Source organism: Taudactylus pleione, unplaced genomic scaffold (genome assembly GCF_031769625.1).
Source record: "Taudactylus pleione unplaced genomic scaffold, aTauple2 ptg000065l, whole genome shotgun sequence".
NCBI classification, from domain to species: domain Eukaryota; kingdom Metazoa; phylum Chordata; class Amphibia; order Anura; family Myobatrachidae; genus Taudactylus; species Taudactylus pleione.
In genome coordinates, this window is record NW_028284467.1 from 11,835,882 (window position 1) to 11,863,290 (window position 27,409).

At 45.7% G+C, this 27,409-nt stretch overlaps 1 protein-coding gene across 1 annotated transcript in view; it reads left to right on the plus strand.

Annotated features, from left to right (window-relative positions):
• LOC148534688 (electroneutral sodium bicarbonate exchanger 1) overlaps positions 1–27,409 on the plus strand; it is a 240,689-nt gene that overhangs the window by 120,709 nt on the left and 92,571 nt on the right. Inside the window, exon 2 of the mRNA XM_088465942.1 lies at positions 5,614–5,695. Within this exon, the coding sequence (XP_088322068.1) occupies positions 5,614–5,695 (82 nt within the window). The remainder of the gene's footprint in view (positions 1–5,613; positions 5,696–27,409) is intronic.

The window sequence follows — 27,409 nt, forward strand, 5'->3', positions numbered from 1 at the left end:
CATATTGTGAATTTACATTTTCCCAAGGTTAGTCTGACATATATGCCAACCTTCATGTAAACTGTCATCAATATTGGAGATGGTCAGGTGGGGAGCCCTGGTTCACTCAACATTGAATTACTCTTGCGTAAGACTCCCTAAAACTCCAATATTAAAAGGTGCAGCAAAAGTATACAGCTCTAAACATCACCTTATTTAAAGGGTTTTGCTGTAGATAACCACTTCCACACAGGCCACTGCGAAATGCGTCCAGCAGTGGCCAGCACCCCTACTTCTCCATAACAAATCTTGTTGTCCTTCAATACGCTGCAGTTCCTATGATATTGGGAGATCCGGACACCACCCTGCTATATTTAACACCAGACCAGAAATTAGAAATGGTAAAACATTAAATGTATCTATTGGTTCCATGGGGATGTACTGCTATTGCAGCAGCATTACTTCTCCAATGTGTCCATTTCAAGTTTGTGGAGTATATTACATATATAAAGCATTACAATCAGATATATTCACCCCTAAAACCAATATCTCATCATTTCTCCTATAACTATCCTAAGGAGACTTGGGGTGGTGGGGGGTAAAATCTGCTAATAAGCATTTCCATGCTATGGTGTGAGTTTCAATTACTGACTATATACAAGTCTGTTATTGGATTGCTCTTTATCCATTTCCTTATATAATTCATTATATAATGAACAATTGCACTTGGAGCCTTAGTGCAGTTTTAGGGAGTGTCTGCCTCCATAAACCTCAGTACTCAGAATAAATTGTTATTTATTCTGTTTTATGTATGCAATTTAAGGTTTTATTTTGGACTGATTTTAAATGCAGTTTCTTTTTTTACCCTTTCTTAAAATAAGTGTTCACCTCAACTCTTTTCTCATACATAATAAAATTGTTACAATATTTTTTATTTTGCCCTGCATTTTTATTGTAGGATACATTTATATAAAGGGCTTTCAATAGGGTGTTTGATGTTTAGCACTATATCCTCTAACTGCTCCTTTTAGTGTTACTCTGCAATGTAGGACCGCACAAAGGGCCTGATTCAGAGCCGCTCGCTAGATGCGATCGCTCGCCCCCAGCGTATGCAAAGTGACGGCATGGCAGGCGCTCGCTCGGAAAAGCATAAGCACGCCCACTTTGTCTGGCCGAGCGATCACTTTGTGTATTCAGACACCCATTAGCGTATGTAGAGATGCCCACTAGCGCAAGTCATCTCCAGGAAGTGTATTAAAACATTGGTACATCGAGGACAATCGGAAAGGGATCACAGCGCTTGTGGTTGCCTTACCCTACCGCAAGCACTGCGAGGACTTCAGTGAAAAAAACAGGCATGTGACGTGTACTATGACGCTGGCTGTTAATTATGCATGCCTCTGAAACGGCGTTGAAACACTCAGGCACGCCTGCGTTCGCACCTCCACTCCCCCGTTATTAGAGTCCTGCCCCTGTTACCACCCACAAACGGCCTCTCCTCTCACTCATTACTCTGGGCTGTCTTTGCTTGGCGAGCGAGTGGATTCCAATCGCTCAGAGTGGTTCGCGCACGCGCAGACCAAAGCGTGCGCATACGCGGTCGTAAAACATCTGTCGCGAACGAGCGAGCGGCCGCTTGCGTGCGGCTCTGATGAGCTCCAAAGGTTGTGCCACTTGCAATAAATAGTGGTGCGCACAACATTACAGTGAAGCACTGAGGGGGTGGAAGCAGACTAAAAAATGTTACGTTCTAGTCACGCCCAAACCATAGTCTGGTCAAGCCCCTCCCCCTTCCCTCTCCTCTATAGGCCCGCTATACCCCATTAGGAGTTGTTTATGTGCAAATTAAACACTGTTAACATGTTCACTTGTCAGCTGGCAGATGCAAAAGGTACATGTGTATTTTTCATAGTGGCATCACAAGTTCACAGCAATGATAAGTTGGTGTAGAATTGGGGCTTCTGTGGCAGATGCAGCCTGATGATCTTTCTAGGCTTGTTAAGCCTTTAAATGAATACTTGTGTACAGGTGCAGCGTTTCAGGAATGGGAAAGATAGGGATGGTTATGGTCTGTCAAAATGAGAACATGTGACGTATTTGTTGTTGGACTGTCATGGTTATAACCTATATATAAAACATAATAAACATGTTGAGGCTGAAAAGGGGATCCGTGGTAATCAAAGTCCAGTCACACAGTATTACTGAATATAATAGCAAAAGTAAATACATTTTAGAGAAATTAGGACAAGTAACAAAATAAAACTGTGTGGTGGTGTGGGGCGGAATAACATCAGTAGGAATTGAAATATAGGAAACTAATGCAACAGTGAAATGTTAACAGATTCATACAATACACTGGGTTAAAAGATAGCATCAGGGAGGGATAGAGTCACACGAAAAACGGAGTCATTTAGGGAATCCATGGACAGACGTCCGTGTACACTCATGGTGATCCAGTGCCGTACAGTATTCTAATTTGATTTTAGTCTGTCTGTTACATCTTCAAGTCCCCAGCATCCATTTTATCACTTCATATCAAGGCCAATTACCCTGGCATGTTTGTTTATTTCATCAAGATAGAATCACAGCTGAGTACTTCTGAGTGGAATAGCATTACGCTGTAGTCCGCTTTACAGAGTTTAAGGACTTATAATACCATTTTCTGTATTACATTCATCCTCCCATATACTTTTCTACTTTGTGTTTATCCAGATGATTACAAAAAATGCTATTTTTCTTATTTTCATTTGGTAATATCGGTGGTGGGGAAATGTAGTCTCTAAGCTTTAAATGACTTTCACTAGTTATAGCGCAGTGTTCATCTTAGATATGGGATAATTATAATAATACATAATCTTGGCTAATCATGAAGTAGTGCCTGCCATTGTTCATTACAAATAGAGGCATACAGTGACCAAGGTAAAATGCAAATGACCAAGTAATGTCATTTGGTCACCTACCATGATAAGCCTATGACTTTTTTTTTTTTTTTCATAGTGAAATAGTCTGCAACATAATGGATATTGCTTCACTTACCAAGTCTTGAAAAGTTTCAATGAATCATTAGTGGTTATGCTGACGCACATGGACACACTTTAGAGTACGCCACAGTTGCCATGGATGTCTTTTTTTATTTTTTTAAGTTATTTTGTCAACAACAAGAAATATCTGCTTTGCTTACCTGATACCTACATTATTACTTATAGTTGTTTTATGTTTGTAGACAACATATTTGTAGTTTATTTGCAAAAAAAATAATAGTGCCTACTCTCCATGAAAGTCCAGGATTTCGGGTAGTCCACACAAACCCTGGAGAGTAGACCAGCTCCCCAGATCTGACTGGTCCACTGCCTGGTTTAGGATCATCAGATTTGTGATGAATTCTGTAAATTGTGGCAGTGCACAGCAGGGGGTGGAGATGTGATGATAATTTTCCACCTGGACTTTCCCTCTGGGAGCGACAGGAGGTGAGCATTGGAAAGACTAGGCTGGTATCCAATTAGCAATTAGCCCTGATCAATTTTCTCACAAAACAAAAGGGGCTGTTATCTCGATTTTTGCCCTATGGTCATTATTGCGCTATACAACTAGAGCCTGTTTTTTCATGAGAAAACACAATGGGCAAAATGTAAAGGGGTCCGAGTTTTGAAAGTATAGAGCTATCCTCGCACATTTATAAAGCTCACCCTATGTAATAGGGTGCGTGAAGATGCGAACTTGCATGTTTCTCACAACCCAGCAACTCTCAATGGCTAACCTCACATCCGGATATTTGGCCATTGTGAGAATACAATTCGGCCAATGTAATAGAGTGCTAGTTTTTAACTCGCACACTATTACTGACCTAAAACTCGTAGAAAAACAGACATGCTTCAGGCTAGTGGGTAAAGCCTGAGCAGATCCAATTTACACAGAAACATGCTCAGATCCGTGAAATCAGTGCATACTTCTGTGTAAAAAAAAATAGCGAAATGTTAAAAGAAAAAAAAAAAGTGGGGTTCCCCGTAAAAGCACAACCAGCACCGGGCTTTTCTGAGTTGTGAAAATGCAGAGGGGAAAAAAAACATAGGTTTCCTCTATATTTTCATCAACCACCGCTGGGCTCAGTTAGCCAGTCCAGGTTGTGGTGGAAATACAGGGGACAAAATGAGTAGGGGCCTCATGTAATTTCCACAACCAGCACTGAACTCTTTCTAGTTGGGGTGTAATGCCAAGGCATTCAACTCCTGACCGCTAGTCAGCCCAGGCCGGGGATCCCTGGGGAGGTGGAGACCCCCCCAATAAAGGGGTTTCTCCTTTCCAGGGCACCCCAGGCCTGGGCTTAAAATTTCGGGCTATCCCCAGCACCTATGGGCAGTGGGTGCAAGGTTAATGTGTAAAAAATAGATGAGATAATATTGTCTTTTACAGTAGAACTAGAGGTCCCGGAAAGCCTCCCCTGCATGCTGGTTCTTGAAGAACTACAATTAACAGCATGCAGGGCATTAAGGGACCGCTGGTACCTCTAGTTCACCTGCAACATAAATATTAAAATAAACACAGGACATGGACACAGAAAGCCTGGGATGCCCAGGAGAGGGGAAACCCCTGAATTGGGCTTGGGCTAACTAGTGGTCAGGTGATTATGCTTTGGCCGGGGGATCCGGTGAAAGTGTCCCCCAGCTATGGCATTACACCTCCTCCCCCCACAACCCCAGAAAAAGTCCAGTGCTAGTTGTGGAAAATACGGGAGACCCCCACTCATTTTGTCCCCCGTATTTCCAGAACCAGGACCGGCTCACTCAGCCTGGTGCTGGTTGATGAAAATGCAGGGGAACCTTACATTTTTTATCCCTGTATTTTCACAACCATACTGGCTCATTAAAGGCTTGTGCTGGGTGTGCTTTTAGGGAGGGGGGATAACTCACACCTTGTACTGAAACTCGAATTACAAGGTGCGAGTTTTCATATGAAAAAACACATGGACTCGCACAATGCATAGCCTCGAACTCACAAGTTCGCAGGTTATTACATTTGCTGAGTTATGGGACAAAGTCGCACCTTTAAATTGTCGAGAAAGTTGGATTTTGTCCCCCACATATACCCCCCCCCCCAATCTATGAAACCGGTTTGTTTTCGCGATCGCCGACACAAAAGCGGGGCTGTTTTTGAAGATTTTGTTTCGCCTGCCTGAGACAGGTGAAACACAATCCCAGATAAGTGGTGGCTTTCGGGGCTAAATGATAGTCCCGGGGGATCCATTAGCGTCCAAATAATTTTCGGGGCTAATTGGATACCTGCCAAAGTATAAAGTACAGCCATTTATTAGTGAGTAATTTTTACATACATGCTCTGGAGAGATGGCCATACAGTCTCCCACAGGTAATGCAATTCTGCAATTTATAGAGAACAAAAGTACCACCAAACACAACAATTGTTACTTTCAAGTAATAGCAAGATACTGACATAATTGCCTACTCTGCCAGAATTTCTGAGAGACTTATGAATTTGAGCTTGTTCAACCGGCTCCCGGGAGAGAAGGTAACACTCATCCTTGCAAGTATCGGATACTATTACTAACCATAAACTATAAACAAACTGTAACACAATTATTACATTGTGAATGCTGACACACACTATTCTGTTTTCTTACAGAGATCTGATGAAGAGGCTGTTGTAGACCAAGGTGGAACTAGTTCAGTCCTTAATATTCATTATGAGAAAGAAGAGCTTGAAGGTAAGGCTGAGTGCACAAAATGTGACTGCTGACGCATTATTAGTCAGTATATTACCCAAAGATGTACAGATTATAACCACCTTGTGTCAGGCTGATTTCCAGCTTACAATATATAAAACAAATAAAGTGCGCTGTCAAATAGCAGCTGGTATGAGGGTTGTAAAAAAAAAGAATAATAAATACAGGGACGTATCTATAATGGGTGTAGGGTGTGCGGGGGAAGGGGTTCATTGGTCCAGGGGGCCCCGAACCGCACATCCTGCCCCCATAGTATTACTTACCTCTCCAGAGTCCACGTCGGCGTTTTTCCACCTCGGCCAATTTCCCCGTGACCTGCGCATACTCTATAGACTCTGGGCGCATTCTAGTGCCCAGAGTGTATAACTCCGGCGCTGGCCGCACACAGCTCAGTGCGCTGCCGGCCGCCAAACAGAGAGGAGGAGGCCCGTGTCGGAGACTGCACACGGGCCCCCTCCTCTCTAGAAACGACCCTGAATAAGTAAGTATACCAGCGCTAGTTGAAAATAAATATATAAATATATATAAGTATAGAACAATAATTAAAGCAGGTTGTTATCAAAAATTAATATGAAGCATTTATTTACTCACATATAAAAACTCTGTAATAAAACGTCTATAAGAATGATAATATATTATAATATAGGCCACTTGTTAAACTCCCAAATCTCTTATTGAATTAGGACCTCCTCTGTAAGATGTTATCAGCAAAGTTTACCAGGCATAGTGATCAATCCCCATGTATCTGTAAGCAATCAATCCAAATATCGGTGTGCTCTAGGGGTAGCCCACTGGTGATCACCCGCAGTTAAAGTTCACTTGAGGGAAAACTGGTCCAAATGGTATACTTTTAGACTCCTGGACTCTATCTCTGGATACCATTTGGACCCTTTGTCCCTCAAGTGAACTTTAACTGCGGCTGATTGATCACTATGCCTGCTAAACTTTGCTGCTAACATCTTACAGAGGAGGTCCTAATTCAATAAGAGATTTGGGACAAGTGGCCTATATTATAATATTTATATTCAGCTAGCGCTGGTATACATATTTATTAGATTTCCAGCTTAGTTTGTCCTTCAGAACAACTGTTGAAGTCATCGGTCATACATCTCAAAATATGAAACAAATAACCTTACACCCATCTACTTAGTCTGCCAACTATCTATCCAAACCCTGTCCCCTGATCCACCTTTCACATCTTCAGGTCTGTTGGGTGACATGTCAGCCCTTTCTGATGGCTTAAACATTCTCAGGTACTGTACGTACCTTACTTTGCACATATACAGTAGCTAGAGATCCATGTAGGTATGCACTTGTCTTTTAGTAGCAACACATCTTCCCATACAATCATTTAATGAAGGGTTTCTTTCTCCGCTTTATCGTGTACATTTTATGATTGTACAAATATAAACAAATTATGGGTCACTTGGTAAATATTTACAAAGTGCCCTCTATGATGTGTAAGCTTATACTGTATTAGTATCCCTACTGTACGGAAATTTGATTACTATAAAAGTATTTCTTGAAGTGGCTTTTTTTCATAGTAGGATGTACGTTTATGGCATAAAATACACATTACCACTAGTCATGTGCACCGAATATGCATAGGTCTGTATATATATATATTTTTCTGTATCATTGACATCCATCTCCTTTGGTCTGGAGAAGCGGTGCAGGAGCTGCCTAGACAGACAGGCGTAGGACAACTTGCGTAAGAACGTACTTGTGTAAATGCAACACAATAAGATGTAGGTGCATCCGCAGATAATGTATTTTAGGATTCGTATCTCACTATACAGTTATCTGTCAGATATCTGTCCAATCTAGATGGTTGGAATGAAAACCTTGTAATGTATTGGAGCAAATGAAATTCGACCATATGGTCCCAAACACTGGAAAATGGACAAAAATGATTGTTCAAATTGGTTAAATTCGGTTGATATAACCAATTTGTCTGAACGACCAATTTTGTCTGCCTTCCAGTGTTTGTAAGCAAATGGTCGACTGTCATTTGCTCCCATACACTATCATGTTTTCAATCCAACCAACTAGATTGGACAGATTTCTGACAGATAATTGTATAGTGTATGCCCCGCATTAGAATGGTGCAACGATACTCGATGATGGCATTCAGTAGCACCATCTAGCTGCTTCTGATTGGCTGATTGCTCGTTGACACCTCCAGATGATAGTATTTAAATAATTGGCGTGGCAGCTTTATTTCTTGAAGTCACTGCCTTTTATTTGAATTTACTTAATTGCCATTTTTATTTAAACTACTGCAGAGTTTGATTTGTATAACGGAAAACAACATGTGTTTGTAATTCATTTGTTTTTGTATTTAATTAAATTTCATATTCAAATGTGCTATCTTTAGGGTGGCTACGTTTGCACACTTGTTAAGTCTGATGTACGTCTGGGTGGATGCTACTGTTTTTGAGCTGAATGCATCAGGTAATGCATCTGGCTCAACACATACACCTAAATACTATTTGTATTACGTGCGTCTTTGAGAAGGAATGGGATTGAAATGCCGGCGGCATGAGCCCTGTAGCAGGAAATCCCTCCCTTAGGGGTGCCTAACCCCAAACTTCCGGGGTGGTGCCTAAGCCTAACTTCCCTCCGGGGGTGCCTAACCCTTACCCCCCCTTACCGCTCCCTAAACCTAACCCTCCCGGGGGGTTACCTGGCCCTAACCTCTTCCAAGGGGTGCCTAACCCTAACCCTCCCCCCTAGGGGTGCCTAACCCTAACTCCCCCCCCCCCCCAAAACCTAATGTTAACCCAGCTAACTAACCTAAACTTACCCCTCCCCCCTCCCCCCCACGGCTAACAGGACGGGCACCCCGGACTTACATTGTTCGGGCACGCTTCGTCCTGGAATCCGGCGTCGGTATTTCGATGCATTATTCTGAATAATCATTTTCTACTTCAGGGTCCATAGGGTATCCACAGGATACTTTGGGATATAGGTGTGACGTCAGTCGCAGGGCACCAAAGAGTTAAGCTTTCAGCCTCCCAGGATGCACTAGGTCCCCCTCCTATACCCCGCCCCCGGGCCAAGGCACCTCAGTTTAGTTTTGTGCCCGGCCGGCGTCGGGTGCACCTGTCGGAGTGGGGCTAGAAGAGCCCCTGAAGCTTTCTTCAGTGCAGCTGTGGCTGCACATCTGGATGTACAGCATGGACAGTCAGTCCTGACGTCCATGCTGTCTTCCCTACACCCCCGCCGGTACCAGAACGCCGGTACCGATCCGGGGATGCTGGTGAGCATCTGGGGTCACAGCTAGCGGTGACCCCAGATGTTCCGGACCATGGCCGGATCCAAGGGGGACAAAGGTAAGCAGCGGGGTCCCGCGGTGGGTCCCCGCTGGTCACATGGTCCTAAGTCCCCAGGCAGGGGGCTCCCTGGGGACTGGCTGCAGCGTGGAGCCAGGTACTGAACCTGCGCTTTCCACTACCCCCTGGGACAGCGGACCGCAGCAGAGCGGTAGCGCTGCGGCGTCCCAGGGGTTAAATGCATGCCAGGGGAGCGCGCCTTCCCTGTCTCACAGCCGGCGCCTCCCCCGCTGCACACAGCCCTCTCTGCACTGTGCTGACTGGTCCTGTGTCAGCGCTCCTCCCCCAGGCCAGCTTCTCTCTGCTCCTCGGCGGCCATCTTCTCTGCAACGCATTGGTGAACGCTGCTGGAAGTCTGGAAGGAAGCATCGTGGTCTGGGTCCCCCCGCATACCTCTCCTCCGCTGTGGCTCAGGTCTGTGTATGCAGCGCTGTGTCCTACCAGGCCCTGTGTCTGTGTAGTTGAGTGATCAGCGCTGTTAGTGCAGGAATTGTTATTTCTCTGCATTGTATGTGACTGTGCTAGCGCTGCCTGTAACTTTTCTTCTCTAAACTGTCAGCTTTATTACTGTCCCTGTTCTTTCTGCTAAAGCCCTTGCGGTGCGGTGCTGCAGGGTGGTCTCTCGCCTATTTAATACTTAATTGGTGAGAGAGGTCACATACGTGGTGCCATCATGTCTGAAAGTGATTTTCCCCTCCGGCTACAGTGTACCACGTGCAAAGTACCGTTAGCGGAGGGGGAGGGTAGCGCGGAGGGCCTTTGCCGGCAGTGTTTGTCCATGGCGCGGCCTATTACGGTTACAGCACCGGTACAGGAGCCGCCCTGGGCTTGTTTCGCTCAGGCGTTAACAGCTTTAGTGGGCCAGTTAGCTCCGCAGCCCGCGTTTACTCCGATGGGTTTGTCCCAGCAGTCTGTGGTGTCGTCACCCATGCAGGGGTTCCCACGACAATTGGTGGTACCCCACAGTCTCCCTATTTCCCCGCTCCCGGGTTCTCAGGAGCCAGCGTGGGTTAACTCCCTGACGAGTTCTGTACAGCACTTGTTGGATGTGTTGCAAGGGGAGTCTGTGATGCGGCCTCATAAAAGGCCGGTGGCGTCTCTGTCCGCTCCTTATGAGGATGACGAAGGGACGTCTGATGATGGGGAGATTCTGGATCCTTACGATCAGGAACCTCTCCATACTAAGGACGCTGATGCTAAGTCCAAAGTATATATTCCTGGACTTATTCGGGCGGTCCGCACAGCCTTGGTGATTGAGGACGAAGTTCCCCCAGCGGCTAAATCTAAGTATGCCTTTTTCAAAGATGTGAAGGGCGATGCCACAGTCTTTCCTCTTTCGGGTCAGTTGGTGGACCATTTAGAGGAGGCGTGGAAACAACCTGGCAAAAGATACCAGCCGCAGAGACGCCTGGCGGTGGCTTATCCGTTCGCGGATAATTATTTTGCTAAGTGGGAATCCCCTCCACAGGTGGATTCTCACGTGACCCGTCTTGTCCGTAGTGCCACATTGCCGATGCCATCCATGTCCTCCCTTAAGGATGCTACGGACCGCAAGGTAGAAATCTGCCTGAAGTCCGCTTATTCCCTTGCAGGGGGGGCAGCACGGCCGGCTATGGCCATTTGCTGGGTTGCCAGAGCGATGGAGCGCTGGGCGGATTCATTAGAGGCTTCTTTTGAATCCGACTGTCCGGCCGAACAGGCGGAGTTGATTTGCAATCTCCGTGATTCGGCCACCTACATCAACGAGGCGGCTCTAGACATTAGTACTCTGGTGTCTAGAATTTCTTCAGCAGCGGTAGCTGCTCGTCGCACCTTGTGGCTGCGATCCTGGAAGGCGGACGCAGATTCCAAGAAAGGTCTGGAAGCGTTGCCGTTTACCGGAGAAGTTCTCTTCGGTCCGGATCTGGATAAGATTGTGGCCACGCTGGCGGCAGCCAAATCTGCTTGTCTCCCGTCGGCCGCTGCTCCTTCTGGTTCTGGACCATCGTCCTTTCGGTCATCTAGGGCCCAGGGCAGGCCCAAACCACAGTCGTTTCCTCGACAGGCTGGCCCTAAGAAATCGGTCAAGCCCCGGAAACAGGCATGGAGTACCAGACGTCCGGCCCCCAAGCCAGATGACAAGCCTGCGGCCTGACGGTCCGGGTCTCCCCTTGGGGGATCCCAGGGTGGGAGGCCGCCTGCTGCAGTTCTCACGGTGTTGGTCGTTCACTACGACAGACACTTGGGTTCTGGAGGTGGTCTCCCACGGGTACGCCCTCTCCTTCCGGCACAGACCCCCGGCTCGATTCTTCACCACGGGTCTACCATCAGACCGGAACAAGGCTACGGAGCTGCAGAAGGTACTGCACACTATGCTCCAGGCTGGAGTTATAGTGCCTGTTCCATTCTCCCAGAGGGGCCAGGGTTTCTATTCAAATCTATTTTTGGTACAGAAACCCAATGGGTCATATCGTCCGATTCTCAACCTCAAAGCACTCAACAAGTCTTTGCGGGTCCCGAAGTTTCGGATGGAGACCCTACGGTCCATCATTCTGGCGCTGGAACCTGGGGACTACATGGTGTCATTGGACATACAGGACGCTTACCTGCATATCCCTATTCTTTTGCGCCATCAAGAGTTCCTTCGGTTTGCAATCCGCAGCGACCACTTCCAGTTTCGGGCGTTACCTTTTTGGCCTGGCGACAGCACCACGTGTTTTCACCAAGGTGATGGCGGTCATGGCGGCTTCTCTGCGGCTGCAAGGAGTCCGCATGTTGCCGTACTTGGACGACCTGTTATTGGTGGCAGGATCTCCAGAGCTCCTGTTACACCACTTGGACCTGACCATTGCACTGCTGCAACGGCACGGCTGGCTAATCAACTGGCAGAAGTCCACTCTAATCCCGTCTCGGAGGATTCTGCATCTTGGAGCCTTATTGGACTCGGGACAGCAAAGGATCTTCGTGACGGAGGACAAGATCTCTGCTTTACAGTCAAGGGTGCGCAGTTGTCTGCACAGCCGCCGGGTGTCCTTACACTCGGCGATGAGGTTACTGGGCTCCATAGTGTCGGTGTTCGACATGGTGGAATACGCCCAGTTTCACTCCAGACCTCTGCAGCACCTGATCCTGTCCAAGTGGAACGGGCTGCCTCAGTCTCTGAAGTTCCAGACGATTGTGCTCACCCCGGAGGTTCGCCTGTCCCTTGCGTGGTGGTTAAAGACGACCCACCTCAACAAGGGACGTCCGTTCTGGGTTCCAAATTGGGTCCTGTTGACAACGGACGCCAGTCTTCGGGGCTGGGGAGCAGTTTCGGGTCCACACTTGTTCCAGGGCAGGTGGACGCCGACAGAAGCGGAGCTTCCAATAAATATCTTGGAACTCCGTGCAGTCTTCAATCCTCTCCTGCAGGCACAGCGGTTTCTCCAGGGTCACCCGGTGCAGGTCCAGTAGGACAATGCTACCACCGGTGCCTACATAAACAGGCAAGGAGGAACTCGCAGTCGGGCGGCTCTCGTAGAGGTCTCTCGGATCCTGGTTTGGGCGGAGCGCAATCTTCCGGCCATATCAGCGGTCTTCATCCCGGGAGTGCTAAATTGGGAGGCGGACTTTCTAAGTCGCCAGGACGTTCATCCAGGGGAATGGTCCCTGCACCCGGACGTTTTTCAACTACTGGTGGACAGGTGGGGTCTTCCAGAAATCTACCTCATGGCATCCCGGCACAACAACAAGTTGCCGGTGTACGGGTCTCGCACAAGAGACGAAGGGGCGTCTCTGGTGGATGCTCTGTCCGTCCGGTGGACGTTCAGGTTCGCATACCTGTTCCCTCCGGTCTCCCTTCTTCCACGGGTAATCCGGAAATTCAAACAGGAAGGAGGGACGCTCCTGTTGATAGCTCCCGCGTGGCCCAGACGGCACTGGTTCTCAGACCTTCAGGGTCTGTCCGTGGACAGTCCTCTGCGGTTGCCGCTACGACCGGACCTTCTGTCTCAGGGTCCTTGTCTTCACCCGGAACTGACTCGGCTGTCTTTGACGGCGTGGCTGTTGAGACGGCCATGCTGCGGTCCCGGGGGTTTTCCAGCTCTGTGGTGCGTACCATGTTACGAGCTCGGAAACCGTCTTCTGCGAGGATATACCATCGCGTGTGGCATACGTTCTTCCAGTGGTGTCGACCGAGAGGTTATGCACCGCAGGAGTTTCGTCTGTCTCGGATTCTCGCCTTCCTGCAAGCGGGACTAGATCATGGGCTTCGCCTTGCTTCTTTGAAGGTACAGGTTTCGGCCCTATCTGTCTGGTTTCACCGTAGGATTGCTACAATCCCGGATGTGCGCACCTTTATGCAAGGTGTTCTCCGTATTCAGCCGCCCTTTGTTCCACCTGTGGCGCCTTGGGATTTGGCTGTGGTCCTGAGGGCTCTCCAAGGACCGCCGTTTGAACCACTGGGCTCAGTGGATATTAAATGGCTAACAGCTAAGACTGTTTTCCTTCTGGCCGTTGCTTCGGCCAGACGTGTTTCTGAGTAAGGGGCTCTATCTTGTAGACCCCCTTTTCTTGGTTTTTCATGGGAACAGGGCAGTGCTCCGCACTCGGCCCGAGTTTCTTCCCAAAGTTGTTTCCCAGTTTCATGTTAACGAGGAAATAGTTGTTCCGGCTTTTAACTCACCGGGTCTTTCCGTGGGTGAGGCCTCTTTGGATGTTGTGCGGGCCTTAAGGACTTATGTTGACCGCACTTCTTCGTTTAGGAAGTCGGACGCTTTGTTTGTCCTCTATGGCTTCTGTAAAAAGGGTTGGCCTGCTTCAAAGCAAACTTTGGCAGCCTGGATCCGTATGGCTATTTCTGAAGCTTATCTTCATGAAGGCCTACCGGTCCCTCCTTCTCTGAAGGCTCATTCCACTAGGTCTGTGGGTCCTTCGTGGGCAGCTCGACGTGGTGCCTCGGCAGTTCAGATCTGCAAGGCTGCTACGTGGTCTTCTGTCCATACCTTCGTGAGGTATTACAGGTTTGACACCTTCGCCTCTCAGGATGCTTCCTTCGGGCGGCGGATTCTCCTTTCTGCACAGGAACGTCCCCACCCTTAAAGGATACTGCTTTGGGACATCCCCAAGGTATCCTGTGGATACCCTATGGACCCTGAAGTAGAAAATATGAGATATGGTAAGAACTTACCCTTGTTATCTCTATTTCTACGAAGTCCATAGGGTTCCACAGGACTCCCGCCCTGTCGCACCTGTGCTGCAGATGGGCTTTGCTCTGGTCACCGGTTTTCCGTCTCCCTCTGGTGAGAATGTGATTCTTGTATGTGTCCAGATCTTTGTTCTCTCTCTTCCTTCTCCTCCTCCGGCCTATGGCTTGGTAACTAACTGAGGTGCCTTGGCCCGGGGGCGGGGTATAGGAGGGGGACCTAGTGCATCCTGGGAGGCTGAAAGCTTAACTCTTTGGTGCCCTGCGACTGACGTCACACCTATACCCCAAGGTATCCTGTGGAACCCTATGGACTTCGTAGAAATAGAGATAACAAGGGTAAGTTCTTACCATATCTCATATTTTACGGGGATCTTCAATTCTCTGCTGAGATGTTTGGCTGTGCACATTACTGTACAATCCTATACAGTAACATTGCTAATTTCTCTGAGCACCTGCATGGCATGTGAGGACAAAGTTAGTTTCCACAAAGTGCCTTCTACCCAACCATTATGTGCGCAATTCACGGCAATCGCTTAGAATTGAATCTCCTTATTGTTTTAAAAATACAACTTATTTGCTTTTTATAACATTTTACATCACTCAATGCATAGACTGCATATTTAGCAAGCATTATTATCTTCTAACGCCAGGTCGTTTCATTATTCTGCTGTGTTCTACTGCTCTAATGAAATACATAACATTGTGCAATTTTTTTATTTTCTTGACCCAAATTAGTCTAACTTGACAATAACATCTGTAGATAAATCCTCATTAAATGACCACACTGCTTACTACAATGACTGACGCTAAATGATAAAATCTGGATTTATTTGGGACTACCCTTTACCACCAGCCAATAACAAGTGAACAGTATTGGATCTCTGTTACAGTGGAATTCATAAAAGTTGTCTCATGCTAGGGCTAGTTAAGGATTTGGTGGTCTTGGGCACTGCTGTCTATTTTTTAGTTTTTTTTAATTAGATAGTGCACTTTTGCATGGGGTGGTTTTTTATCTCCTTAAAATTATAGAACCAGACCCAATGTCCTCCAGATCTAAGTTGGAACAAAAATGAAGGCCTTAGGTAAGCTGACCAAGCTTCAGACTAATAGAGCGTCACTTGCTGGAATTCTTGTAAGTGCATTCTAAAGTTGGCAAATAAGTTTGATCCAGCTGCAGTCGGATTCGGTATACAGCGTGCATGAGCACTGTAAAAGCAGCTGATATAGCAATGGTTTATAGCATGATTTATATAATCTCCCTACAACTATTAGTCTATAAACAAAGTCGGATCAGCTGTTGATCATATGGGATGAGGGGTGTTCTAAACAGTAGCTGCTATAATATTTCTGAAAGTATAATAGCAGTGTTGGATTGGGGCATTAAGAGCCCAGCAGGGGAATGCAATGTTAGTGCCCACTGAAGGTGCGAGACCAGCCATTGGGTTGGTGTGGTCGTGTACTGGAGGGGACTGGTCCTTCCACAAAGGACACGGCAGCCTCAGATTCCAATCAACGCCGCTTATAAACCAAGGGGAGCCCATAGCTAAATTTCCTTTGGCATCCCCCTCCCCCCCCATACAAAGAATGAATACATCTCAGTTTAAGCTAAACGATACGTGGTGCAAAGCATGGTGTGGGTCACTTCAGTATCAGTCGTCTGACCTTTGCCTTTTTTTTATTACCTAAATTGCATTGTTTTTCCTGCATGTTACATCTTGATTCAATAATAGTGTACTACAGTTGTGTCCTCATACATTCTTGCTGCAGTTGCGTCAAACAGCCCCTCTTGGCACGCCAGGTCTCGTGCGTCTTTCCTAGCTCCCAAGCGTCTTTGTCGCCCGAAAATTTGTCTTAGTCGCAACGTGCTGCAACTAGGACACACCAGGAGACTGCTTATTAATTTGATTTGCAACACTTGTCTATCTGTGTGCAACTGAGTCTGAATCTGTATATGAAGTGCTACCATGCAGCAGGTGCCGCTTTTTTCCACGCCAAGTTCCATTGTGCGTCGTATGCAGACTCAGTCGCACACAGATAAGCAAGTGTAGAATATCAAATTAATCAGCACAGTCTCCTGGTCTGTCCTAGTTGCATCCCATTGCGATTACTATGCATTTTCAGCTGACAAAGAGGCAAAAAAGACGCCCAGCACTAGCAGAGTCGTATGAATCCTGGCAGTTCACTCCTGCCAGGCGTCCCACGCCACATGGAGTAATTAGGCTAGATGTATGAGAACATCTGTAAGTACTTGGGATTAGTATTTTTACTGACCCCTCTATGCACTACTTTACATTACTGACCCCTCTATGCCTGAGACTACATTACTGACCCCTCTATACCCTAAATTACATCACTGGCCTCCTCTATGTCCTACAACCATGGCCAAAAGTTTTGAGAATGACACAAGTATTGGTTTTCACAAAGTTTGCTGCTTCAGTGTTGTCAGATGTTACTAAGGTATACTGAAGTAAAATTACAAGCATTTCATTAAGTGACAAAGGCTTTTATTGACAATTACATTAAGTTTATGCAAAGAGTCAATATTCGCAGTGTTGGCCCTTCTTTTTCAAGACCTCTGCAATTCGCCCTAACATGCTGTCAATCAACTTCTGGGCTACATACTGACTGATGGCCGCCCATTCTTGCCTAATTAATGCTTGGAGTTCCTTACTAGTTCTTCCCAATTGTCAGACTTTCTCCAAATTGCCTGGTTAATTGGGAAATGTGCCCTGCTTACCATGGTTAGTGTCACATGGTGGTGTGTTTTAGGGAAGGTGAATAGCACCACCAAGAGATCGTTCAAATTCTAGTACTAGAGCGTGTGGCTATGCCTCATTTTCAATCCAAGAGCCCTCTGTATTCTGCATGGCCACAGATGAAGCATGGCCACACCATATTGGGTGCCTTGCAGGCCTGATTCACTACACAGGCCTGGATAGTTTGTACACACCTGCACTCTCTGTGCCCATGGAGGTGAAAGGGGTTAGGAGCACTGCATAAGATGCTCTTGTGTTTCGTAAACATTGCTCCTGCATCTCACAAGCTGTGTTAAGGTTATGTGCAATACCACAACTCAAGGTGCAAAAGTGACATGAGGAGTTGATAGGATCAAGGGCATTCCTTACTAGTTCTTCACTGAAGTGCAGAAAGTGAACTTGACTTTGTAAGGGATAATTAAGATAATGGGGTGTCTGGAGCATATTTATTGGGGCATCCTTTGCTCTACACCCGGTTTGATGAATTTGTAAAAACATGTAATTGAAAGTGATATGCCTGAGGCATCCGTTCTTTCCTCCTGGGACCTTCGGGAGGCTCCCAATTTTTCGGGTAACCCCCCGTAAGAGTAGGCACTTCTCCCGCATTCCGCCCACTCCCTAGTGAAGTGGACAGAATGGGGAGAATTGTACCATGGATTGGTGGGTCCATGAGTAGGGGGGCAGGCCTAATTAAGTGTTTCTATGAGAATACTGTCATTTGGTCCCGTCCCCTATTTAAATATGTAGCAAATTATTGCAAGGGGCAGGGCTTAATGACACAAAAGGTCCACCCCCAACACCACCCACCTGCTTCTCCTCCCCGGATCCCTCCCGGGAAGGAAAACTTAGAAGTCAGTAACTATGGCTTAAGATATCCGGATAGTAGATCGACAATATAAAGTTTGACAGTCAATAGGTTGACAACAGATAGTCAACATGCAATGGGTAGACAGGGACAAAAAAAAGGCCAAACAATACTGAAGGATGACAAGTTCCAATGGTTGACACAAAAAAAATGGTTGACACGTTTTTTTTTATTGTTTTATTAACCTGTTTAAGGCACTTGAGGGAGGGTTAGGCACCAGGTAGAGGGTTAGGCACTTGGCGGAGGGTTAGGTTTAGGCACCAGGGGGAGGGTTAGGCACTTGGGGGCGGGTTAGGAGTAGGGTTAAATTGCAAAAAAATATGACTACCATTTTTGTGCTAACCTTTTGTCAGTTCACTTTTTGTACCTGTCGACCTATTGCATGTCAACCAACTGATGTCAACCAATTGACTGTCGACCTTTACTTTGTCAATCTTTTACTGTATACCATACACATGCCTTAAGACAATGGACTATTATATAAACAGTCTTTGTTATGTACTGTATCTGTTAACAGAAAGAGGATCTAAAAACTACAGTATGAGGTTCTGAGAAACTATATATTTGGGTGACTGTAGATTTTATTGTTATATTCCCGCGCTACTGACAGATTATTATTCACCAGCTCTATTTATTTAAAGCCCTACTCAGATGAAATACAGCAGGAAAATGAACATGGAATAATTCCCTTCACCACAATGCTTTCAGCAACCATTTTACTGCTAAGAGATTGCTAGTCACATTTATTGCACTGTTTAGAGCAGCATATTAAATATAATTTGTATTTCTCTGCGGTATTATTCCTTTTAAGTTTATAGTATTCTCATGATCTTTTTTCGCTGTATTGCCTCATAAAGGTTATATTTTTTTAAATCACTTTGATTTTCAGCCTTGCATCTATCTCACACTAGTCCTTTCATTTTCATTGAACCTACAGTCCTGAATATTTGTAATAAAAGTAGGGCTAAAGCACAGAAATGAGGGGAGGTGGCTTTGGGTGCAAGGGGGGAGAGAGAGGAGGGACAGATGGGCATGTGTGTGTCTGTGTATGTCAATGATGAAACCACATACAAAATGGTTAAGAACATCAGGTTATGTCCTGTCTGGATCACCCTTTCAAATGTGTATTGGTAGGGGAATGATATTTTCCCACTAGGAGAACCCCTCCAGGCTATGGGAGTTATAGGGTTACTCCTGAGAAGCACCTTTGATATAGCTATTTGCGCTACTCCTCCTTTAGTTGTAATGTTCTGGGGGCTGTAATTGTCAGGTGTGGGCCCCCAGAACATTACAACTAAAGGAGGAGATAGAAGGGTAAAGGAAAGAGACAGGGGTAAGGAGAATACAGATGAGAGAGAAGGACGGGGTCTGAGATGACAGCGATGAGACATAGGGGGGGTGGAGGGGTGATAGACATCGGCATGTGGCTGAAGGCAAAGGGGAAAAGCAAACCCTTAGCACAATAGATAACGAACCGGTGAATGACTAGTCCAAAATACTAGTTAAAATAATTAAATTGATGAACAAGCTTTGCTAACGATCAACTTGTTCTTGTCATTATTACTCAACCTATTAGATTATTTTTCCACATCTATCACTTACATAATTATAACTTCAGATATTTATTAAGTATAACTTTGCTTCCTCAACAAATGCATAACCTACTTTTTTTTTTTAAAGCTCTTTTTACCACTTCATCATTCAGCTGCCCGTTTTGGCTAAATCCCTTGCCGAAAAAAAAAAACATCTTGTTCTGGATTTACTGTAATTTCCTAATGTTGAGTCACCAGTAAACATTTATGCACACTGATTCCAAATTAATAAGCAACTTAAAAAACAATTAACCTTGAAATAAAAAATCCACTTTCAGTTATTGCACAGATGTTCCATTGCTGACGGCTCTGTGCATTCCAGCCGTCATCCACTTTGAAGAATTATTCTGCTTCCCCTTTCACATTGTGTTTTACTAATGCTAGAAACGTGGTTTTTCTATAAAGTGGAAATGAACAGTAATAGATGAGCCTAAGGTTAGCGGAACAGAAGATGGCTGCTGTCTGCTTTCATTACTACTTTTCTTTCTTCTTTTTTTCCTCTTTATTTTATAAATGAAAAATAAAAACTTTGCATTCAGTACAAAGGCAGCTGCCATAGGCAAGGCACCTTTTCTGATCATAAAAAAACCACATAAAAGAGAAACTGCGCTACTGCTGCTACAAAATATACTAAATGTGCTTAATTGATCCAAATAAATAGGTTTCTCTGAATCACAGATATACATTTATTGAAACCGACAATAAAATAAGAGACATTGTGAAATGTAGCTAAAATAGATATCAAAATATCCAGCACACTGCTGCAATTTAGAAACCCTAATACTGGATCTAATCGTTGATTATCAGACCCAGTTCAATATGTTAGGTCAACATATGAATAGTCTCTGCTTTGATTTCAATTTTAATATATATATATTAGGGGTGAGCGGGTTCGGATTTCTGAAATCCGAGCCCCCCCGATCCGAGGCAGATCCGAGTCAGGCTCGACTTTTCCCGCCTGACTCGGATCTGAAATCGAGGCAAAACGTCATCATCCCGCCTTCCGAGTCTCGCGGGTTTTGGATCCTATATAAGGTACCCGCGTCGGCGCCATTTTCTCACTCGGCTGTGGACAGTGAAGAGGGAGGGTGGGAGTTAGGGCTGGCTGGGCTGTGTAGTGTAGTGTAGTGCAGAGTAGTGTTGTGCTGTGCTGTGCTGCGCTGTGCTGCTGTTGTCCACTACTTCAAAGTCCATAGGGGCTGGCTGTGTTGTGCTGTGCTGCTGTTGTTAATAGGGGCTGTGTCCACTACTTCAAAGTCCATAGGGGCTGGCTGGACTGTGTTGTGCAGTCAGTTCTCCATAGGGGCTGTGTCCACTCCAAAGTCCTGTGCAGTGTCCCAGTCCTAAAGGGGTGCTGTAGTGTTGTCCAGGGGGTGCTCTGTCCATCAGGGGTGCTCCCCCCAAGTGCTAAAAAAATAATATTTTTTGTGTGTTTGTGAATTGTGTGCGCAGTAGCCGCACGTGCATCAACAAAGTAGTGCCAAGCGTGCGCCTGTGTCCCATAAGTAAAGGGCCGGCTGGCTTGACCGTTAAAGGGTGCTGTAACCCCCAAAGTACACTCCAGTCCAAACCAAAAAAATATATATTTTCTGTGTTTGTGAATTGTGTGCGCAGTAGCCGCACGTGCATCAACAAAGTAGTGCCAAGCGTGCGCCTGTGTCATAAGTAAAGGGCCGGCTGGCTTGACCGTTAAAGGGTGCTGTAACCCCCAAAGTACACTCCAGTCCAAACCAAAAAAATATATATTTTCTGTGTTTGTTGATGCACGTGCGGCTACTGCGCACACAATTCACAAACACAGAAAATATATATTTTTTTGGTTTGGACTGGAGTGTACTTTGGGGGTTACAGCACCCTTTAACGGTCAAGCCAGCCGGCCCTTTACTTATGACACAGGCGCACGCTTGGCACTACTTTGTTGATGCACGTGCGGCTACTGCGCACACAATTCACAAAGTAGTGCCAAGCGTGCGCCTGTGTCATAAGTAAAGGGCCGGCTGGCTTGACCGTTAAGGGTGCTGTAACCCCCAAAGTACACTCCAGTCCAAACCAAAAAAATATATATTTTCTGTGTTTGTGAATTGTGTGCGCAGTAGCCGCACGTGCATCAACAAAGTAGTGCCAAGCGTGCGCCTGTGTCCCATAAGTAAAGAGCCGGCTGGCTCATTTCTTAAAGGGTGGTGTAACCCACAAAGTGCACTACTCTCCAGCAAAAATAAAAAAATATTTTCTGTGTTTGTGTGCGCTTTAGCCGCACGTATATATCAATATAACATAAATGGAGGACCAAACTTTCTCCGATAAAAATAAAATAGGGAAAGATCAAGAACCACTTCCTCCTAGTGTTGTTGCTGCTGCTGGGAGTTGTTCATCATCCCAGAGAGGAAGTAGGAACATCACTACTTTTACTAAACAATTGACCCTCCAACAGTCCCTAGCGATGAGGATGAAGTACGACAGCAGTCATCCTGAAGCAAAACGTATAACTGAGGCCTTGACTGCTATGTTGGTGTTAGACGTGCGTCCGGTATCCGCCATTAGTGCAGTGGGATTTAGACAATTGATGGAGGTAGTGTGTCCCCGGTTCCAAATCCCATCTAGATTCCACCTGCATCCTCAAAGCAGCAGCGACAAGCGTGCGTCTGTCTGTTAAAGGGTGGTGACACCCTCAAAGTGTGCTACACAAACAATAAAAATATTCTTTTTTTTTCTGTCTTTGTGAATTGTGTGGGCTGTAGCTGCACTTGCATCCTCAAAGCAGCAGCGACAAGCGTGCGTCTGTCTGTTAAAGGGTGGTGACACCCTCAAAGTGTGCTACACAATAAAAATATTCTTCTTCTTTTTTCTGTCTTTGTGAATTGTGTGGGCTGTAGCCGCACTTGCATCCTCAAAGCAGCAGCGACAAGCGTGCATCTGTCTGTTAAAGGATTACATCGGTGACAGCATCCAAGTAGGCATGTCAGACAGTCCGTACCTGTACTGGCAGGAAAAAGAAGCAATTTGGAGGTCCCTGTACAAACTGGCTATATTTTACCTGAGTTGCCCCCCCTCCAGTGTGTACTCCGAAAGAGTGTTTAGTGCAGCCGGGAACCTTGTCAGCGAAAGGCGTAGGAGGTTGCTTCCACAAAATGTGGAGAAGATGATGTTCATAAAATGAATTATCGACTCTTCCAGGGAGACCAGCCTCCAGAACGTACAGAGGGACCTGTGGTTGTGGATTCCAGCGGGGACGAATTAATACTCTGTGAGGATGAGGATGTACACAACACTGAAGAGGGTGAGGAATCGGTGGATGAGGAGGATGAGGACGACATCTTGCCTCCGTAGAGCCAGTTTGTGCAGGGACAGATTAATTGCCAGCTTGTTTTGTGGGGGCCCAAACGAACCAATCATTTCAGCCACAGTCGTGTGGCAGACCCTGGCGCTGAAATGTTTTGTTTGTTAAAGTGTGCATGTCCTGTTTATACAACATAAGGGTGGGAGGGAGGGCCCAAGGACAATTCCATGTTGCACCTCTTTTTTTTCTTTGCATTATGTATAGTTTGGGGCCTAGTTTTTCAAACTGCCATCCTGTCTGCCACTGCAGTGCCACTCCTAGATGGACCACATGTTTGTGCCGCCCACTCGTATCTCTTAGCATAGTCATCCAGCTACCTCGATGCAACCTTTTGGACATAAAAACACTATTGTGAGGTGTGAGGTGTTCAGAATAGACTGGAAATGAGTGGAAATTAAGGTTATTGAGGTTAATAATAGCATAGGAGCAGAAAAACCCACAAATTCTGTGATTTTAGCTGTTTTTAAAAAAATACAGATCCAAAACACAAAATCCAGAACCCAAAACACGGAAGGGTGGTTCTGGCAAAACCAATCCAGATCCAAAACACGAAGAAAGATCCAGATCCAAAACCAAAACACAAAACACGAAAAGTGGCCGGTGCACACCCCTAATATATATATATATATATATATATATATACACTTAAATGCTCACCACTTCCCAAATGCACTATACTGTGGCAAAGAATATCCGGCTGTTTCCTCCAGTGTAGGAATTAAGCTTTCAATGTTGCAATGTATCCAATCCAGTGATTAGTCTAATGTGCAACCAGTGTTTGATAAGAACTTGTAGTGCGCCGGTTCCCCCCCCCCCCCCTGGATGTGGGGCCTTAGTATAACGCCGGATGCAGTGGAGCTCATCCACCAGCAGTGGGAACTCGGTAGCAATAGATTAATGGCTCACCACCACTCACAAATCTTGGATGTGGACCCGAGTGCAGGAGAGCCAGTCTGTGGGTATTGAGGACGGAGTGGCAGCTAAGGCAGGCAGCGGGTACTCAACAGGCTCTACGGTCTGATATGTCATGCACCTCTACCGTCCCTATCAAGTGTACCAAACCACCCGGCGTCACTTCTCTGTTGGTGTTGCTTTGAGCCAAGTGCCTTATCTAATAGTGGATCTAACCATTGATTATCAGACCCAGTTCAATATATGTTAGGTCAACATATGAATAGTCTCTGCTTTGATTTGAAATTTATTATATACATATATATATATATATATACACACACACTTGAATGCTCACCACATCCCAGCGCACGCTCTGAATGAGGGCCGCCCTCCATAACTATGGAGCGTCCTCCTGGACGCTCGTATAGCTGTGGGTCACCACCCACAGCCTATACGAGCGTGCAGTTTGATGGCCGCGATGGTCTTGACCATCGCGACCATCGCCACTGCGAGCCGGAGCCTGCGGTTGAGGTTTTCAACCGCAAGCCCCGGAGTGATTTTGGCTCTATCAGAGCCAAAATCACTCCCACTGACATCACTAGTGATGTCAGTGGGCCGGCCTCTGACGGTAGGCGTTCCCTTGGGAACGCCCCCGTCAGGGAGGCACGCCCACCAAAGGGGGCGTGCTGTCAATCAACATCGACAGCACGCCCCCTTTGATCAGACACAACGAGCGAAGGAAAGTCCTTCGCTCGTCGCGTCTGGCGCATGCGCACGACTGAGCTCCCGCCGTCGTGTGCATGCGCAGTGCACAACATCGACCCACTTGCGAGCAGACAGCCGCTTGCGAGTGGGTCTGAATCAGGTCCTAAGCTCTCAGTTTAACAATTCCAGTGATTAGTCTAATGTTCAACCAGCGTTGGATGAGTACTAGTACTGCGCCGGTTCTCCCCTGCTCGTGGTACCTTAGTGTAAAGCTGGGTGTGGACCCGAGTGCAGGAGAGCCAGTCTGTTGGTATTGAGTACAGAATGGCAGCTAAGGCAGGCGGCGGGCACTCAACCAGCGCCGCTGTCTGATATCAGTCACGCACCTCTATCGTCCCGATCGAGTGTAGCAAACCACCCAGCGTCTCTTCTCTGTTTGTGTTGCTGTGAGCCAGTTGGCCTTCTCTCACAATAATACCTCCTTGTATAAATGTCCGTATTAGCGGTGTGCAGTAGTATCGAGCTTACAACCAAATAGAAGTGGCAGTAGCCAAATTAAATAACCCTTTCTACGCGTTTTGCTCCTCTCTTGGAGCTTTTTCAAGATGATTTTCTGATCATAGTTAACAGTTTAAGAGCCAGTGACATACTTTAAATTATGTTGAATAGCAAATAAAATTTTTAAAATAATAATGATAAAATAGTTTATTTCTGCTTAATAATAGTTTTTTTTTCTAATTTATCTTCTTAGCTTATTGGTGGCCTCCCTAACATGTGCCTGTTTTGCACAGATGCAAAATTTCGGGGAATGGTATGTTGTCGGAAGACTCACAATTGTTCCATAATACTTTAATATATCTTTATTAGATTTACTTTTAATGTTCCTTGATTTGCGTGATTGTTTTTTTAGCATTGAAATGCACTTCATTTTACATCATTGCGGCCCCACCCCTGCTATACAATGCAGCGATTACTGGCATTGTAAAGCAGGGTGCTGGTCCACAATGACAAGATTCAGTACAAGGGCACTACGGGAGACTTATCTGTTCTTCCGATCATCCAGGAGAGCCAACCGAGATTCAGGAGACTTCTGGACATTCCGGGATTGAAGACAAGTAGGATTCAACTGGGATTTATCACTTGGGGCCTATTTATTAATGTTTATTTGCTGTCAGATGCACAGTTTTTGAGGATTACCAAATTACATAGCTTTGGGACTATGTAAACATCAAGGTCCCTTTCTGATATATGTGGTGACTGTGAAAATGACCAAATTACAGGGTTCCAAAAGATTAGCTCTTCAGAGCTGGCACACAGTACCTAAAGCCATCTCTAGGTGGCATTACCCATTGTTGCCTATATCCTTTTTGCATTCTATACTTGTACTATGCACAGTAAGTAAACCCACAGAGTATAGCTATAGCGATCGCTATCATATCACTATGCTGAAAATCTTGTCTGAAACAGCATCATATAAGATGTGTTGTCCTGGCACAAGATTCTTCATCATTTGTCCCAAAGTTACACATCTAATCACCACAGATAGTGGCAATAAAATGTTATTTAATGGGGCAATAAACTAAAAATGTATACATTTTCTCCTTTAGTGTACAGGTAGAGTCCAACCAATTAACGATGTGGCTTCTTAGGATGAGCGATTATAAAGGGTTTATTTAGGTGTATCAATACAATGTTATGTAATATGTAAGTACTATAATTGTGTGTTTTTTATTTGTAAGAATAAGCATTCATGTTTTTGTTTTTAGTGCTGTCAGAATTAAAAAATACAGTAAATAAATCTTGATTCTATGATGTAGGAAATACAGGTAAAGGGCTTAATGCTGGGTTTCCAGAATGTAAATTGCGCAAATTTGCACTGTGCATGCTCACATAGAGAATAGATGCATATTCGCCAATGACAGCTTGCATGTATATGCCACATGTGGCACCTTGCGAGTGGAGCTGGGGAGAGAAGGGGTGGTCTGAGGTCTGATATCGGCCAGGTACAGTAGGTACAGCTCACACAGACCAGCATTTATGCACATATACGCCTGCTAGCAGGTATATAATTTGCATTTGCTACCGGTTAGGTGCTAATACAACTTATCTGCTGCTGATAACATGAGCCAGGAGCTTATGAAAATATCGAACCCCCTATTATGAATATGTATATCATGAACCATTGGAGATGAGGTGGCTTCATCTCCCTGGCAGGCCAATATACTTTGCACTCCTTCTGTATGGAATCGGTATGTAATGCCGGCTGTCTGGATGACTACTGTCAAAATATCAACAGTGGCATCCCGATGGTTGGTATCCCGACAGGGGTCGGGCAAGTATACTTACCCTCCCCTTTTGTCCCCCTAACCCTCTGTTCTTGTAGCCTTACCCTCCCCTCCCCGTTGCTGCCTAAACCTAATGGTGCATACACACGGGACGACCGTCAGCGATAACTATATAGCTGAACGATTTCCCTGTACCTTCCTGGTGTGCTGGATGATTGATATCGATCAACCAGCACACCACCAACCCAACTAAATGCCAAACTAACCAAATTAATTCTGGTGGGGTCCCAAAGTATGCGTCAGGTGTTTTCTTCATTGCGCAGAGTAGCGGCAGGTACATTTTTGCAGAATTTTTTTAATTAACTTAAAAATATGCTTACCCCCATATCATGTACCCCAAATTTGATAGGAATAAGTAATTTTTCTAAAAAAAAAAAAATTTAAGTGCTATTCTTCATCACTTCTTCATAGCCGCAAAAAAACACCTGCCGCGGCTATTTAAAAACCCTAATTACCTAATTATCCCCAGAAAAGCTCTGATGTGGAGCGAAAAGTCCAGCACGGACTTTTTTGCTCCCTAATTGAATATGGCCCATAGTGTGACAGGCGCAGAGGCAGCAGTAAAAACTCTCAGCAGCTGCTGCAGGGAGAGCGCATCTCCAGCCTGGCTCCTCCCGGCGTCAGGATTAAGATTGGTGTCGGTATTTCGACGCCTATCAATAATCAATTGTCGGACTTCCCCCGTGGGTATTTAGAGCGGCCG